This window comes from Protopterus annectens, chromosome 17.part0 (genome assembly GCF_019279795.1).
Source record: "Protopterus annectens isolate FY-2018-M chromosome 17.part0, PAN1.0, whole genome shotgun sequence".
Taxonomy (NCBI): Eukaryota; Metazoa; Chordata; order Ceratodontiformes; family Protopteridae; genus Protopterus; species Protopterus annectens.
The window spans coordinates 347,834,906-347,853,641 of record NC_056751.1 but is presented as its reverse complement, the minus strand read 5'-3'; the positions used below and the strand labels follow the sequence as shown (position 1 = coordinate 347,853,641).

General features: G+C 39.8%; 1 protein-coding gene across 1 annotated transcript in view; it reads left to right on the top strand.

The window, feature by feature from the left end:
- Positions 1-18,736, top strand: part of SAAL1 (serum amyloid A like 1) — a 579,650-nt gene that overhangs the window by 69,444 nt on the left and 491,470 nt on the right. Inside the window, exon 2 of the mRNA XM_044059076.1 lies at positions 15,780-15,948. Within this exon, the coding sequence (XP_043915011.1) occupies positions 15,796-15,948 (153 nt within the window). The 5' untranslated portion in view covers positions 15,780-15,795. The remainder of the gene's footprint in view (positions 1-15,779; positions 15,949-18,736) is intronic.

Below are 18,736 nucleotides of genomic sequence, written 5' to 3'. Positions count from 1 at the left end.
GGGGTAAGATGCAAGGCTTATGGAATCCTTCAGACAGACCAAACCACATCAGATAAAAAGAGGCATTGGCTTTGATTCATACTTTGAAGTCTCTCCATCACCTTTTGTCCCCAGGACATCTTGTGATTACATGCAGTACCACAGCATGTGATATATCAACAAGCATGGACATACAGTGTTTGTACCCTCTAGGTAAGCTAGCATTTGTGGTTTGGGAATTCGTTTGTCAACATTTCTTAACCTTCCAGGCATATTGCATTCCATTAGAGCAAAACATAGTGGTAGACTAGCTGGGCAGGACCAGGACAGACCATCATGACAAGAAACTGAATGAGGGGATCTTCCAGGAATTGATACATTTGTGGGAAACACCTCAAATAAATATGTTTGGTTCCTGTCAAAACAGATCACTACATAAGTTTTGTTCCAGGGCTTCTTGCAAACAAACTTGGAAGATAGATGCTTTTTCATTCCATTGAAAGGGAATGTTCCTTTATGCGTTCCCACCTTTTCCACTGATATCCAGGGCAGTTCTGAAGATTGAAAAGGATACCCCCAGAAATAGTTGTGGTCACCCGTTTTTGACCCAGGCAACATTAGTTCTCCCTTCTTATGCAATTGGCCTAGGGCAATTAATCACTACAAGCTTTCTTACAAAACTGGATCTACTCACATAAGACAGGAGGAGTTTGATACATCCCATTTTCAGTATACTTAAACCAAATGCCTGGATGATTCAATTTTAATACCTTTTAGACACTTATTTCACATCCAGTAACTACTGACGGATGCAATACAGTTTGCTGCTAGAAAATCCTATATTAAGTGAAAACAATTTTCTAGTTAGTGCCATCCAGTAACCAGGGGCCCATCAGGGATTTTACCTCACTGATGCTCAAATATTTGTGTGAGTTATTTGACTCTGGCCTTGCTTATCCCTCTGCAAAGGTTCATCTTGTGGCCATGGATCCTCCTGTTCTCCGTTTTTTGTAAAGCAATTTCTGAAAGGAGTTTTACACCTGAAACCTCATTGTAAACAGGTTGCTCCTATCTGGGATACTATCTATGTGCTGAAGAAATTCACTGTCCCCTTTTGAGGATGTCCATCAAGCTGATTTAAGGTTCTTGACTTGGAAAACTGTACTCATCATTGCTCTGATATCTGCAAGAAGAATATCTGAGTTGCAAGCTCTTTTAGTGGGTGAGCTCCATCTGATTTTCTGCATGGATGGGGTCTCTCTATGAACAAACTCCTCGTGTATGCCGAAATGCCCAACGTGGTTTCAGAGTTTACTTTGAATTAAGCCATCAGTCTGACAGTTTTCTGTCTAGAACCTAAAAAAAGGGAAAAAGATCCTGCATACTCTAAACATGCATAGGCAACTTAGGTATTATCTTGAAAGAACTAAGCCCTTTATAAAAGCTGATTAGCTGTTTATTTCTTATCAAAGGTCAAGAAAGGGACACTCTCTAGATCTAAACAGTTTCCAAGTGCTTGTTCTCAGCTATTGTTTTTTGTTATTCCCACCATGGCAAATCCACTTGAGACAGTATTAAGGTACATTCCAATAGAGCCTTGTCTTTTTCAATGACATATTGGAAAAGAGTGGACTCTAGAAGCATTCCAGAGATGGCTACATGGTCTCTGTACATACTTTTACAGAGCATTACTTACTGGATTCCTTTTCTAGCTCCAGGTGAAGCTTTCCTAAGAGCATTCTTCAGAGATTCCTGGATCCTTATCCATCCTCCTACCATGATGGATAGGCTTTTGTGTTCAACCCAATATAGCCTAAGGGCTACTGCATCAGTGGGAAAGATAAACACACAATACAGTTGTACTTGCCCATAGTAGTAGGAGTTTGAATTTCTTTACTGTTGCAGTAGCTGCACCCACCGTCCATCCCCATATCCTGGTATATAGTTGTAGTTGGAGTACAGAGTGGGGTTGTATTTCGTTTATAATTTTATATGTTCTTGTATTAATATTGATTTAGTTATTTGAGGAAGCTATGAAGAAAGCTTCACTCTGACTGCTAATTTTCCTCCTTGGGATTAGCCAGTCAGCACACAAGCAATTTCAAATTGTGGACATTGAGAGTTAGTAAAAGCAGATTTATTAAGAATCCACAAAGCTTTCGGGAAAAATCCCTTCTTCAGTGGGTATGGGATTTTTCCTGACAGTTTGTGGATTCTTAATAAATCTGCTTTTACTAACTCTGCGTGCCCATTATTTGGAATTGCTTGTTTGCTGTTTGGACTTTGCATTCCAACGGTTTACCTCTGCGCTGGTCCTATTTTTGTTTTTTTTGTGGATTAGCCAGTCAGCAGTCAGAGTGAAGGTGGGGGTAGAGCTTTTTAAAGCTGGATGGTCCTTTCCTGGGCAGGAAGGAAACCATATAGCCTAAGGGCTACTGCAACAGTGAGGAATTTGAACATCTACTATTATGGGTAAGTGCAACCTACCTTTATCTTTGAGGAAAGTACAGTTGTATATCTGAGTCATCTCTGACAAATCAGAAGGTGAAATCCCTTTCCATTTTCCCAGCATTATAGTAACTAAGTATAAACAGAAAATAATAAGGCCTGCTGAGGACCGAGATGTTTTCCTAGCAGAAAATGATGAGTGTTTCTCTTTCAGAGTGACGGTTTCAAAAGTTGGCGGCTACATATTTTTTTTCATGGAACTAATCATTAACATTTTAAGTTAGACCCCCCCCTGCTGTAACTGAAAAATGTTTGGCTTCCCACTTGTATTCATAAAGTAGCATCATAAGAATATTGTTTTTAAGTTATTGCGGGAAACTGTTGAAAAAATGACAGTTATTATGATGTATTGGCAGTTGCTACTCAAACTTCAACAGCTTTCAGTATTTTCTTCCAGAAGCTACATTGTGGTATTTTTATTAGGTTATTTGTTTCTGGTATTGTATTATAAGTGTTAAATTTTTAGACAGATTTAGTGCAGGGTCTTACAGTTAGTATTTGATGACTGAAGATCATTAACTGGAAATTTGCAGTTGTCATCTAACATGAATCCTACAAAAAGAAAAAAAAATTGGCCACTTAATTGACAATACACTATAATAACCTTTTTCAGAAACAGAACAAACCTGTTTTTGAATGCTGTCATTCTTCAGTACAAAAAAATCATATTTTTCCCATCCCAGAAGAGAATTTTACATTTGCTATGCAAAACTTTCATTCAGTATGTAAATATTTCAATTTTGTGTTATATTTATTTTAATATGTGTATATAATATTAATCTCTTACAAATGTTGGTGGATGAAGTTTACTTCATACAGTTTTCCTCAAATTCTAAGCGTTTTATCTCGTCCTTACCGTAACAGTCATTTTTTAAATATGGATGAACATGTGAACCAAGAAAAGTTTATTCTTCTCCTTCTCCATTTCTGACCCACCTTTGCTCACTTTGTCAGCTTTCCAGGTAATTTCAGAACCCTGTCTCTCTCCTCATGTGCTTCTTCATTCATCCTTTAGCCTCTTAGCTCCATGTGACAGATGTTAGCAGAGGTAGGATTCTCCAGTTTGCATTAAACATTGCAGTTAATGGAATAAGTTACTTTTCATATTCAGCCTGCAGAATATTTGAACTTGTTAGGTAAACCTCTGAAAAACTTCCTGTAAATAGTTTGCTACAACAGCTATGTCAAATGTTCATTAATATAGCCTCAAAGGAGCAGTAACATTAGGTGTTTAATATAATGTCTTACTACAGCCACATAATTATCAAGTTATAAATAGTATGTTTGCAGTAATTAAAAAAATCTGTTTGTAATGTTCATATACCAGCATTTTACATTTGTTGCTGGTTGTGGCAGAAATTGTTTTATCAGGATCAGTTAATTTATTGCTTGACAAAAAAAGTAAGTATGCATTTTCATGGTTTTACTACATGAAGGGTAGTTGTATGGTTGGGAAACAGTTATGAACAATTTAACAGTTCTAAGCACTTACTGGTAGCACCGCTGTTTCTATAACTGAACTCATGTCAGTAGTGTAATTGTCCTTCATGTGTATGTCTATATGCTTGTACAGTAGAGAGTCGATTATCTGAAGTAATTGGAACTTAGGATAGTTCAGATAATCAGACATATAATTGAACGGGCTAAAATCTTCTAAAAATGTTTTTGATGAACATAAAATAAGAAAAATAAAACAAATTTACTTTAAGTACAAAATGGTACAGTATATTGCCATATTAAATATTTATTTGCCAAATTACAGCATAAGAGATGCTGGACACAACTACAGATCCACTATAAAAAATAATCATGAATCGTTTTTTGAACCAAATTCGATCGTCTTTTCTTGACAGCTAAATCGTGCATTCTCTTCAATAGCAGAAGTTAAGTAAGGACATCTTTCTTCTTATTGCTCGTACCAAGACATTGCAGCTTCCAGTGCTGTAAACGCATCTTCATGACTTGGTCCACTTTTTCTGTTTTCTTCACCATCCCCATCTCCAGCATCATCATTGGTCACTGCCTTTTACTCTTGCACAAAAGACAAAATTACATCATCATTCAAAATTTGAAAGCCAGGATCATTGTCCTTTTCTAACCATATTTGTGCATCATCTTTGTCACAGTCAGAAAATTCTGGAATTGCCTGGAACATGTTCACAATTTCATTAGGTCTTCATTGGTGTCCACAGCAATTTTTCTCATTTTCTCCTCTTTCATCCAGCAATCTATTCCAAGCGTTTTAACAGTATCTTGTGAGAATGTGTTCCAAGCTTCAGACACCGTATAACAACAATCTTTAAGATTGTCTTTTTGAAAAGGCCACTACACTTTCCTCATCTTCTGCCAATAATAAATGATGTAGGACTTGCTTCTTGTACACCTTTTTAAGATTTTTTATAACACCTTGATCCATTAGTTTAAGCAGCACTGTTACATTTGGAGACAAAAAAAAATCAGTTCAAAATTTTAAGCAACTGAATTCAATTTCTCCACTCCTGGATGTGATGGTGCATTATCCAGCAGAAGTACTTTTCCGGATTTCTTTTCTTTTTGTCTGCACTTCTTTACATGGATGTGATGGTGCATTATCCAGCAGAAGAAGTACTTTTCCGGTTTTCTTTTCTTTCTGTCTGCACTTCTTTACATTTGGGATGAATTAATTTGCATATCAATCAAGAAATATTTCACATTTCATCCAAGTATTCTTCTATGCTCTGTATCTCAGTGGGAGACATGTCACATATTAAACACTGAGGCTTTGTGGCTTTGCCAGTCATTAGTGGGGTTAAGAGATGGCTTCCAGTGGCATTTGCAGTCACCAAAATTGTTACTTGCTCTTTGCTAGCTTTAAAACCAGGGAGTGGGACCACTGTTTCTTGCCTAGATGCAAGTGATTTATGAGGCAATGATTTCCAGTATACACTGGTTTCATTGGCATTATACATGTCATTGAGTGAATAGCCTTCTTTTTCCAAAAGAGCCAAGAATGTTTCTTTAAATTTTTCAATGGCAGGTGCATCACAAGATAGATTCCCCTTGAACTTGTAATTCTTATATGCCACGAGAAGATTTAAAGTTGTTTAACCAGCCAGTGCTAGCCTTAAAATCAATCGGACTATCGAACTTATTGTTTAACTCAAGTACCTTTTCACACAATAGCACACCAAAGATAGGTTCTTTTTGCACAAACCGTAAATGCATAGCCTCTGCTCATTTTTTTTGTCTTTAGGGTTTTTCATGTTTTTTCTTTCCAACTCATTGTCACTGTCCAAATTCAATGCAAACTTCAAAATTATATCTTTTTTACTTTGATTTCCAAGATTGTAGCCTTCCCAACATTGAAAATCTTTGCAAGAAATTATCCAGTTTCACCCTTTTCCAGTCTATTGATAATTTGTATTTTTGTTTCAATAGGTAAAACATTTTATTCCTTTTTCTTGTATTCACACACAAAAATACACCCATAACAAAAATAACAGAACTGAATGTTGTAGGTAACCCCCACTCCTCTGCACCAGCGATCAATCATGTCCTCTAGATGACTCATAAATGCGTGCATCTGGCACTCACTTCGTACTTACCATTTAAAAAATAAGGCACAAAAAGCATAACACAAGACAACAGGACTATGTTTCCATTTATGCCTTACCATTACCCACCTTTAGACCTTACTTTCCTTTGCATATAGGCTCACTCAGCAACTAAATCTTAACTAATCTGTGCATCATGTATATGATCATCGTTTGGTTAAATTACAGTAGTAAATGAGAGAGCTTAAAGTTCTTGTAAGTGCCAAAAGCCCTATTTTTCAGCACTATACATCCTGTCTATCTGAACTACAGTACACTTGAATTCCTCCAGTAAACACAATTGAGTGGGTACCTGTGACAATTGGAGGTACTGCCAGTACAGCTAGCTGGAATTTTGTAAATAATCATACAATGGATATAAAAAAGTGTACACACCCCTGTTAAAATGACAGGTTTTTATGATATAAAAAATGAGATCACAATAAATCATTTTAAAACTTTTCTCACCTTTAATTTGACCTATAACCTGTACAATTCAATTGAAATTGAAAAACAAACAAATCTGTTAGGGGAATAAATATAAAAAATAAAAAACGTACAATAAGCTGGTTGCATAAGAGTGCACACCCTTAAACTAATACTTTATTGAAGCACCTTTTGATTTAATTGCAGCATTCAGTCTGGGGTACACACCTGCTATCAAATAAAGAGACTGATTAACCCCAAATAAAGTTCAGCTGTCTTAGTAGGATTTTCCTGACATTAACTCAGTTGCCTGTTACAGCAAAAGCCATGGTTTGCAGAGAGCTTACAAAGCATCAAAGGGATCTCATTGTTAAAAGATATCTGTCAGGAAAAGGGTACAAAAAAATTTCCGCAGCATTGGATATACCATGGAACACAATGAAGACAGTCATCAAAAAGTGGAGAAAATATGGGACAACAGTAATGTTACAAAGAACTGGACGTCCCTCCAAAACTGATGAAAACTGGTCAGGGAGGCTGCCAAGAGAACTACAATAACATTGAAGGAGATGCAGGAATTTCTGGCAAGTACTGGTTGTGTACTACATGTGACTCCCGTATTCTCCATATATGTGGGCTATGGGGTAGGGTTGCAAGACGGAAGCCTTTTCTTACATAGAAAAACATCCAGGCCCAGCTAAAATTTGCAAAACAATACATAAAGTCTCCCCAAAGCATGTGGGAAAATGTATTATGGTCTGATGAGACCAAGGTTGAACTTTTTGGTCACAATTCCAAAAGGTACGTTTGGCGCAAAAACAACACTTTGCATCACCAGAAGAACACCATCCCCACGGTGAAGCATGGTGGGGGCAGTATCATGCTTTGGGGTTGCTTTTCTTCAGCTGTAACTGGGGCTTTAGTCTAGGTGGAGGGAATTATGAACAGTTCCAAATACCAGTCACTTTTGGACAAAAAGCTTCAGGCATCTGCAAGAAAGCTGAAAATGAAGAGGAATTTCACCTTTCAACATGACAATGACTCCAGGCATACATCCAAATCAACAAAAGAATGGCTTTACCAGAAGAAAATTTAAAGTTTTAGAATGGCCCAGCCAGATCCCAGACCTAAATTCAATAGAAAATCTGTGGGGTGACCTGAATAGGGCTGTGCACACATGAGATGCCCTCGTAATCTGACAGAATTGGAGCACTTTTGCAAGGAAGATTGGGCAAATATTGCCAAGTCAGGACGTGCCATGCTGATAGACTTCTACCCAAGAAAACTGAATGATGTAATTAAATCAAAAGGTGCTTCAACAATGTATTCGTTTAAGGGTATGCACACTTATGCAACCAGCTTATTGTACATTTTTTATTTTTTTATATTTTTCCCCTAACAGATTTTTTTTTTTTTTTTAATTGAGCTGTACAGATTTTAGATCACATTAAAGGTGGGAAAAGTTTTGAAATCATTTATTGTGGTCTCATTTTTTATATCATAAAAACCTGGCATTTTAACAGGGGTGTGTACAATTTGTATATCCACTGTATGTCATTTTGTGAATATCAGCATGATTCATATGCTTGTGTTACAAATGTATTAGAACTGTATGTCATATAAGATGGTTTGTACAGACGTGTGCTGAAGAGATGTTTTGTAGAGTACTCCGCTTAGAGATGTGTCCACAGAGTACCCTACTGGAAGAGAACAGAAATGTACATAAACTATTGTAGCTGTGTAAATGTATATATTTTAACAGTGGAAACTGGAACATAGAAGGTTAACTTGCAAAACTTCAGAAAGTTGAAATTAAATTACTTTATGGTTTCAATGCAGCAAGAAGATAGATGTCTAAAACTAGGGAGCCTTCTGCATTGTCTTGTAAGTGTTTTATTGTTGCATGTCCTCCAGCAGGTGCATCAATCTGCGGGCTATCTATTTTCACAGGTAAATGCTAAATGCTGGCAGTTTCTAGCAATGGGGGTTTAGCTTGGGAACTAAAGTCAGATGACAAGAAGTGATGTTATCCTGCAAGCTAACCCAGCGGTAATATTTGAGATATTCATTTAAGAACTGTCTGAGAGAGACAGAACATTCTATATTTTGTCTTTTGACCTGACAAGAAGACTCATTCACCACACTTGCCTTGCTCTGTAAGTAATTTAACTAGGGTATAGTAAATTTATTTGACTCGGTCAGGAATATAGCAAAGTATAGATTAGATGTTCTCTGTATTTATTTGAGACTGTCCTGCAATTTTGTTTTAATTATTTCCTGTGATTTTGAACTCTGACGCAACTGTGAATATGTACTGGGTATTTTCTTGCTCTTTTATTAATTATTATTAACTATATTTAAACCAATCATTGTGGCTGATGTTTGAGACATATTTAAGTTCTGAGAGTATTTGCATAGTTATTTGGTGACACTGTGGGCCACTCCTAATAGTCTTGCTCTTGTTCAAACTACCACTTCTATTGATAGTAACATTACACAGTAAGATTGGACATCCTTTGTTAAGGGTCTTAAAGTAGTTGATAAGGAGTGACTGGTGGCAATAATAAGTATGTTACAGTCTGGACAGAAGGGGGCATAGCTAGTAAATCTGTCCCAGCACTTCCCTGGTGTGTGTGTGTGTGTGTGTGTGTGTGTGTAAAGCAAACTTCAGAATGTGTGTCAGTTACTTGGGCAGGGACACAAAGCACTGCTTGGACAGAGAGGGTGCTAGAGGCCTTGGCTTGATCACTCAGATGAGATCTCAACTCTAGCTGTGTCCGTGGGGAGTCTTATTGGGGATCTGGAGAAACCAGCCGTAGACTGACTGTGATCTCTGTATGCTCTTAAGGGAAATTGCATTTGATGCAGAGAGCTGCATCTGGAAATACTGTATGTGCACCTGTTATCCTCCCAGTGTGTACACCCCCCCACTTTTGCTAGTGGTGAGGATTGAGGTGACTTGTTTACTGGGTCAGTGGTGGGGTGTCAGATATTAACTGGTTGGCAGTGGTGGGATATCCACATATTAGAATTCAGTGGTGTGGATATTGAACTTTTGTAGGTCACTGAAGAAGGTGTTTGTACTCTCAATCAGCCACACAGTGAACATTCAGAGTTTCATATCACAGTAGTTTTATTTATTTTTTATTAGTTTAGTTAGTCAGGGAGATCAGGCAAGGATGTCAATAGAGGAGTATGGCAAGCTAACAAGGAGCCAGTTGTCTGAGATGTACCAAGCCAAAGGACTGGTGCATGCCATCCTGACTAAAGCAGAAATCATTGCAGCCTTGGGCACAGTTGCATCACAGACCAGCAACCAGGAGGACAACCAGGCTGGCCTTGGAGATGTACAACTCTCAGAAAATGGACAGTTCAACCTTTCCACAGAGGACTTAAAAATTTGTTTGGAGTTAGACACTTGAATTGGAGGCCAAACAATTAGAACTAAAATCAGAAGAGAGACTGCGGCATTTGGAGACTGAAGAAAAGGAGAAACAGACAGCACTAGAATCAGTGGAGAGACTGAGGCATCTGGAAGCTGAAGAGAATGTAGGCTGTGGCAACATGAGATGGAGATGCTGACTCTTCGCCAGGGTCATGGAGATAATGGGGAAGGGAATAACCGAACCCCAGAACTCACAAAGGTCAGTAAATATCTTTCACGATTTACAGAGGGTGATATTTTGGTAGTTTCTTTCATATGCTTGAAAGGGTATGTAAACAGTAGAATGCTGGCCAAGGGCTCTGGGTATGGTTACTGACCCCCTTACTCCATGGTAAAGCTGTAACTGCTATTTCTAAATTGTCTGATATTGCTTGCTTAAATTATAATGCTGTTAAAAATCGTTAGAGTGTTTTAAGTTAACACCTGAAGCTTATAGAAAAATGTTTCGTGAGCATAGACTCAAGGCAGATATATATTGCTGAATTAAGCACCTATTTTCATAGGTGGGTGAGTGGGTGTCAGATCACCACTTTTGAAAAGCTGGCAGACCTTTTGGTGAGGGAACAAGCCCTTAGCGCTTTGCCTGAGGACATGAGAATGTAGTTAGCAGATAACCAATGCAGTATTGCAGATGTTTTGGAAGAAGGGAGAACTATACCTAGCAAGCATCACTGCACAGGAAAGGGATACCCAGTGCTGCTCATGGGTCTAAGGGAACCTATGGTGGGCAGCCTAAACCATCCCAATGGAGTCCGCAAATAGTGGGGAAGCCATAGTCCAGGTACATGTCCAACACTAAGGATTAAATGTTTTAAATGCAACCAGTGGGGCCAAGTAGCATATAGATATTCACAGAGGCAAGGTGGGGAACAAAACACGGGAGAGCTAGTAAGTGGGAATGATGGAATGCCAGCAGTAAGTTGTCTTGAGACAACAAGGGTACCAAACTACCACAAGAGGTTATATCCTATCTTAGTAAATGGGAAACGGGCCACTGCTAAGAGAGACATCCTCTGACCTAACCATTGTGAAGCCTGCAATGGTTAAAGAGGAGCACTACTTGCTTGGGCAGTCTACTCCAGTCAGAGCTTTAGGAGGGACCCCATTCCAAATATCTTTGGTTAGGGTTCATCTTGACTGGGAGGGTGGAAAAGGAACCAGCAAGTAGGTGTGTTTGAGGATATCCCTGCAGATGTCCTCATAGGGAATGATTTTGATAATCAATACCTTGTGTCCATGCAGTGACACGCATTCAGGCTTGGAGACAAGCATGTTGGTCTGGTAGCCTAGGATGACCCAGACAGACTACAGACTTGAAGCCAGGACTGGTGTAGTGCTTAGTTCAGGGAGGGAGCTACCCTGTAGCAGTGAGACTGAAGGTGAGCCACAGCTGCTTGTGGGTACTGATGTTCTCTTGGACAGAGGGACTGCAAGGGCAGAAGTGAGTAGTAGTACCCAGGCTGACAGTAAGGCACCAATGTCAGAGGATACCAGACTTCCTGTGGAAGGGGATTTGGGAAGGGTTACCAAGAGAGAGTTGAAACAGGCTCAGCTCTCAAACCCTACATTACAAGGCCTGAGGAAGGTAGCCAGTGAGGCACCTGATTGTCAAAGAAAAGGGGCATCTATATACTTGGACAAAGGGTTACTGTATAGAGAGTGGACCCCTGAGGGAGGGCTAGAGGGTGAGAGAATATAGCAGTTGGTAGTGCCCAGAGCTTACCATCTGGCACTTCTATCCATAGCCCATGACATTCCCTTTGCAGGTCATATGGGCATAAAGCATACAAAAATACGTATTATGCAGAATTTTTATTGGACTGGGATTTCCAGAGTTATAACATGGTACTACAGGACCTGTGAGCAGTGCCAAAAAATTGGCAAGACAGAGGACAAGGTCAAAGCTCCTTTGATGCCTCTGCCTGTGACTGAAAATCCATTTCCGAGGGTAGCTATGGATATTTTGGGGCCTCTGAGTACCCCAAGTTCCACAGGGAAGAAGTATATCCTAGTGGTAGTAGACTGTGCTACTAGATACTCAGAGGCAGCCAGGAGCCAGGGGCAGAAATTCTACCATGTTAACATGTTGAAACCTTACCATGATAGAGAGGCCATTGTGCTGAGTATTTGCAGTGGATGGCAGGAGGAGTATGAGGGGTATCTGACAACTGATTAACTCAGTGAGGCTCAGACTGAAACGTCAGTGGAATGGGTAGCAATGTCCCAGCAGCTATCCCCTGCCCAGGTTCGAGAAATCTGAGCAGTATTACAGGAATTTGGGGGCATGCTCACTGGGAAACCAGGGTGTACCCACCTGGTGCAGCAGCATGTGGATACAAGACCCCAAAGACCTATTAAGCAGGCCCCTTATAAGGTGCCTGAGAGAGTCAAATAGAGTCTGAGGGAGGAGATGCAGGTAATGCTGGAACTAGGGATAATCCTGGAGTCCAGCAGTCCCTGGGCCTCCCCAATGGTGCTGGTACCAAAGAAGGATGGCAGCACTAGGTTCTGTGTGGTCTACAGGAAATTAAATAAGTCACACATAGTCAGATGCTTACCCCATGCCTAGGACAGATGAAGCCCTAGAGCAGCTGGATGGGGGTAAGTATTTTACCACTACTGATCTAACCAAGGGTTACTGGCAGGTGCCCTTGACTCCCAGTGCTAGAGAGAGGCCAGCCTTTGTGACTCCTTTCAGCTTGTATGAGTTCATGAAGGTGCCCTTTGGGATGAGAAACACCCAGTGACTTTCCAGAGGTTGATAAATCATATCCTAGCAGCAGCAGGATATTTTGCCCTTGTTTACCTGGATGATATTGCCATCTGCAGCTATTCTTGGCAAGAGCTCCTTCAGCATGTCAGGGAGGTGCTGGGCAGACTACAGTGGCCAGGGTTGACCATTTAATGCAGAGGTGTCCTACCTGGGATATAGAGTGGGGAGTGGTAAGATCAGGCCAGAACCTGCCAAAGTGGAAGCCATCCAGGTATTGCCTGCCCCTGTTACCCAAAAACAGATGAGTGCATTCTTAGGGACAGCAGGGTACTACAGAAAGTTTGTCCCCGGTTATAGTACAGTAGTTTCTCCCCTCACAGACTTGAACAAGGGAAAACAAACCAGAAAAGGTAGCGTGGACCACAGCATGTGAGCAGGCATTCCAGAAGCTTAAAGGAGTTTTGGGAAGACCCCCTGTGTTAGCCAATCCAGAGGTGGATGCTTCAAACCATGGGGTGGGGGCTATACTCAGCCAGGTTTCCTCAGAGGAAGAAGAGCACAAAGTAGTATATGTCAGTTGTAGGCTCCAACCGAGGGAGGAATGCTGTGCAGCTGTAGAAAAGGAATGTCTCGCCATAGTGTGGGCACTGCAGAATCTTCAAGCTTATCTGTATGAAAGTAAATTCACTGTAATTACAGACCACAGTCCCTTAATATGGTTACAGTGAGCCAGCCAGCAAAATGCCAAGTTACTAAAGTGGAGCCTAGGGTTGCAGTATATGATATGACAGTACAGCACTACAGTGGGGTTAGCAATGCCAACGCAGATGGGCTGTCAAGACAGGGAATGGGGTAATGTGTTCCCAGATAGTCATCCCTCTCAAGCAACGTTTCTCAAGGGTCACTTGAAAAACTAGTTTGAGTCTTCGAGGGGGGTGTGTGTGACAAAAGGAGATACTGCCAGCACAACTAGCTGGAATTTTGTAAGTAATCATGTCATTTGTGAATATCAGTATGATTCATATGCTTGTCTTACAAATGTATTAGAACTGTATGTCATATAATATGCTTTGTACAGATGTGTGCTGAAGAGATATTTTGTAGAGTACTCAGCTTAGAAGGTGTGTCCACAGTGTACCCTACTGGAAGAGAACAGAAAAAAATGTACATAGCTGTATATATTTTAACATTGGAAACTAGAACATAGAAGGTCAACCTGCAAAACTTCAGAAAAATAGTTGAAATTAAATTACTTTATAACTGTGCTATAAAAGATGGATTCGGTGCAGCAAGGAGACAGGATGTCTAAAACTAGGGAGCCTGTCCTGCAATGTTGTTTTAAGTATTTCATGTGATTTTGAACTCTGATGTAACTGTGATTATTTACTGAGTATTATATTGTTCTTTTATTATTTATTATTAAATATGTTTAAACCTATCATTATGGCTGATATTTATGAGGCATTTTAAGTTCTGAGAGTACTTGCATGTTTATTTGGTGACACTGTGGGCCACTCCTAATAGCCTTGCTCTTGGTCAAACTACCATTTGTATTGACAGTAATATTACACAGTAAGATTGGGCACCCTTTGTTAAGGGCCGTAAAGTAGCTGATAAGGAGTGACTAGGTGGCAGTAATGACTACCTTATAGTCTAGGCAGAAGGGGGCATAGCTAGTAAACCTGTGACAGCCTTTCCCAGGTGTGTGTGTGTGTGTGTGTGTGTGTGTGTGTGTGTGTGTGTGTGTGTGTGTGTGTTTGTGCGTCAGCTACTTGGGCAGGGACACAAAGCACTAGTTGGGCAGAGAGGGTGGTCACTCAACTGAGATCTCAGCTCTATAGCTGTGCCAGTGGGGAGTCTTGTTGGGGATCTGGAGAAAGAGAGAGAGAAACCAGCCCCAGACTGACTGTGGTCTCTGTGTTCTCTTAAGGGAAACTGCACTTGATGCAGAGATCTGTATCTGGAAATACTGTGTGCATCCCTGTCATCCTCCCGGTGCGTACGTCTTCCACTGTTGCCAGTAGTGAGGAATGAGGCTGCTTGATTACTGGGTCAGTGGTGGTGAGTCACAGTACCATACTTCAGAGTAATACCCGATACAACTATAAACATATCCTGTACAACTGGACAATATTAATCCAAAGTCATTTTAATGTAAGACAGCTGTCTGAGGTAAACAACATACGTTTTAACTAATTAGCAAACCTTCCCAAGTCATACATACGGCACTCAAAATTATGTAAGGTAGACCTATCATGAAGCAAAGCACTACATCACAGTATCTCCAAGACCCCCTTCTTCCCCTCTGATTAGTTCCGCCCGTCTCCCATCCAAATACTCCAGATTATCAGAATGGTCTCTGCTAAGGTTCTCCACGCTCATTAAGGGGTACTCTTATTTAACACAGGCTTGTATACTTGTTACTATTGATTATTACCTTCAAAACAGTGCAGCAATTCCTTCTCCGTGTCCTACTCTGGCCGATTAAATCTGTAAAAGAATTCCAACTAGGCTGCTTCACTGCAGTCACTGAATTTGAACAAACAAGTGCAGTATTGTCACTGATTACAGCTATTGCAGTCTGCTGCTGCTACTCCCCCTGCCTACATCACATTCTTGGTTTTGGTTTGAAGACATAGAAGGAGATGCAGACCGTTATTGTTTACTGTAAAATCAAACAGAAGTTCATCTATTACATGGGATGGCGAGGTGGTAACTACACTGGACTTATTGAAATTTTGGGACGTATTTATAGGAAGGAGTAAATTTTGAGGTAAATAAAAAAAAAAATAACTGCAATTAATGCCGTTGTATAATGCTTTTGTCATGTTTTATTAAAGTATATAATCCAGTATTATAAAGTTGAATAGGTATATTGTTTTTAAGTGCTCTTATGGCTTTGTACTTTGGAAGGCTGTGTTCAACTAATTGACGTTTCTGATAATTTTGTTTACAAATGCTGATATCACACTGTCGTCATCTATTTCTTCAGTTCATCACCCAGAAGAATAGCATTTAGTACTGCAAATTCTTTTTCCCCTTTCTTCAACGCAGATTTTATGATTACAGATAAGTGACAGTTGAAATGTTTAAGTGAAACAAAAATATCTTAAATGTATTATTATTTGCCTTTCAGAGCTGAGGATTGTGAAATGTCTAAGCCGCGTGACTTGTGCAAACTAGCATCCATGGATCGGAACCCATCTCCCCCTCCTAGTGAAGAAGATGAGAATGGGGATGATGCCATTGGAGACACTATCTACAGTAAACACTGGGTTTTCAGCATTCTGTCAAAACTTGTTGAGGTACTAAGGAACAACATGTGTACACTGTTGAATTTCTGGTACTCGCATGACATAGAAGATGGTATTGAAAAAAGCTATTAAACAATACTTTAATTTTAGCCATTAAAGTGAAAGTTAATTTTGTATATTTCCGTCTTTTTTTTTTCTTTCTGTACAATGGAATGTTTTAGAGCAAATGAAGAAGTAAAATTGATGGGGAAAATTACTTGCGCTGTAGTGTAGTGCATTTAAGTTTTATGTTGCTAACATGGTCATGGGTACGGAGCATGATGGGTCATGTTCATAACCTTGCAGCATTGAAATAACTGTTTACCCACTTTTCCTCAGATGTTATGTTGGTAACCTAGAAAGCTGAACAAAGGAAACTTGACGTGTCCCATGATATATTTACATATATTGATGATATGACCCATGAAAGTTAGAACTCGGTGTTCAGAAGTGTTTACAAGTGCTCACTAACCACATAACAGTAATTTGCTTCACTACTCATTGTTTTACAACACTGACATAAAAATAGTAAAAATGAGGTGCATACTTCTTAAAATGTAATCTGGTTCTGTTTGACTCCCCTGTTGCTTGATGACTGCTTTGAGCATGCTGGCTTCAGATCATTTTGTAGTACCATTGTTACATTCTGCTGCCTTTGTTGGAAGTGTAGTAAAGTCAAATGACATAGAGGGTCAGCAGAATAGTCCTTCTGTTCAGTAGATAATCCCATGTTGTGCACAATTAGAACATTATCTCTGTGGCTGCTAAATTAACTTTGAGGTATGCTTTATGTTGTTCATGTGATATTGCAGTGATGTTAACCCAATTCACACAGGAAATCAAACCTTAGATGTGTTTCCATCTCTGTTAAATCTTAAGAAAAAGGATGGTGATCTCTTTTTTTTTTTTGAGGATTCCCCAAAAGAGATCCCCATCCTTTTTCTTAAGATTTAAAAGAGATGGAAAAACTGATTTGAGTTTTATTTTTCTGTGTGAAGTTGTAGATCTCCTGTACCTTTGAACAGCTGTTACCTTATACTCTACAATGATGTCCCATCTAGAGTACAGCAAAATGTTACAGCCATATTTGTTAAATAAACTGCTATTGTTTCTTAGCCCTGTCACAGCAGTATCATCTGAAAGAATGATCATTACATGCACTTGCATATTCTCCCTTAAAATTAACTTTTTAAAAAATAAATTGGATACGGATATTATTCATTCACTTATAAACTATGGCTGCTGAAATTTACCAGCTTTGTAGCTGGCTATTTGTGATGTTATGGCATGCAAATTAAAGCCATCCTCCTATACCAAAAAAGTTTTTACTGGTTTGTAAGTGTGAGTCTGAAATTGCTGAATCATTAGAGTACAAACTTTAATCTCCATCATAAACCTGAAAAACAGAATATGGAATCATAAATGTTTAAAACTGTGTTATTCTGATTATATTATTCTCATCCATACTAATAGAATTAAGAACATGGTTGTATTGTTTGTGTGAATACCTTACTGACGTATGGCCAATTGTGATTGTGATTGTACTCTATTAATGTATGTTGTCTAATACATTGCCAGTACTTTTGGTGCTCTCGTCTTCAATACTTTGATTTCTTACTGCTAGGCAAGGCTGATCATGGTCCACTGGGACTACTGTGTTATTTTGAGAAACAGATTTAAATAAAAATGTAAGAGTACCGATTTTTGTAGAGACAAACCAAAACCGCAGGCAGCAAGTAATGTTAGAGGACTGCGTGTACAGACTAGCCTGGCAAGAATAATTATATCCCTGGCTCTGTGCTTGTAGCATAAAGGGATAAAGTCCTGACTGTAACCTGCACAACCTGAGATTGATTAGCTGCTTAAGTGCTGGACATCAGTGTCTCACACAGCCTGGGGGGAGGGAGATGGTGGATTATTTTAGCAGATTGCTCCCATTCAAGTGGGGGAGGGAGCTGATGGTTCGTGTTGGCCGATTGCTCCCATGCAAGCAGAGGCTTACATGCTCACAATTGCTTTAGAACTGGGGAACATGAATTTGGTGATCTCAAGCTAGTGATGGTAGTTCTCAGGGTGTGAGTAGGAGCATAGTCATGCCATGGGTAGAGTATGGGATGCCCCATCGGTGATACTAATGCCTGTGATAGCAGCTAGGGGGCCGGGGTGGGGCCATTGGGCCATTAAATAGAAACTCCCAGTGGCTGACATTATGGCTCTGTGATTGGCTGTTACCTAGGTGTGAATGAAGGCTGATCAGTTTAGGGGCTTTATGGTGAGCAAGCAGTGAGGAATAAAAAGATGGCTCAGCTCGTAGAAAACATAGAGCTTATTTATATGTTCATAGGTGTTTAGCAGGCTAACAACCACAAGGGCCTTTTTAAGCCTAGCCATGTATCCCAAATCTCTGACAAGTTGTGGCACTTTGATAAGTGTAAGCAGGGTCTTGGGAGGTGATACATTTACAAGCAGGGGCCTGGGAGATAAATCATTGACAGGCTGCCAGTGTCCATAAGAAACATAGGTGCCAAACCAGAGATGAATTTCCTGTTCCTCATCCAACTGTCTAAGTTACACTTGAATTGGGTTAGGGAGGAACTGTGCTTCACATGGGTAGGGAGTCTGTTCCAGGGATGGAGTAGTCTCTGGGATACATACCTGTCTCACCAGCTGGTCCTGTTTATATCACAGGCAAGGTTTAAGTCTTTAGAATGGGTAATTCTTGTGCTGTTTGTTTTGCAGATATACAGGAGGTCCATCAGAGTGGGGTCTGACAATGCCTTGTATGCCAGGCGTAGATCTC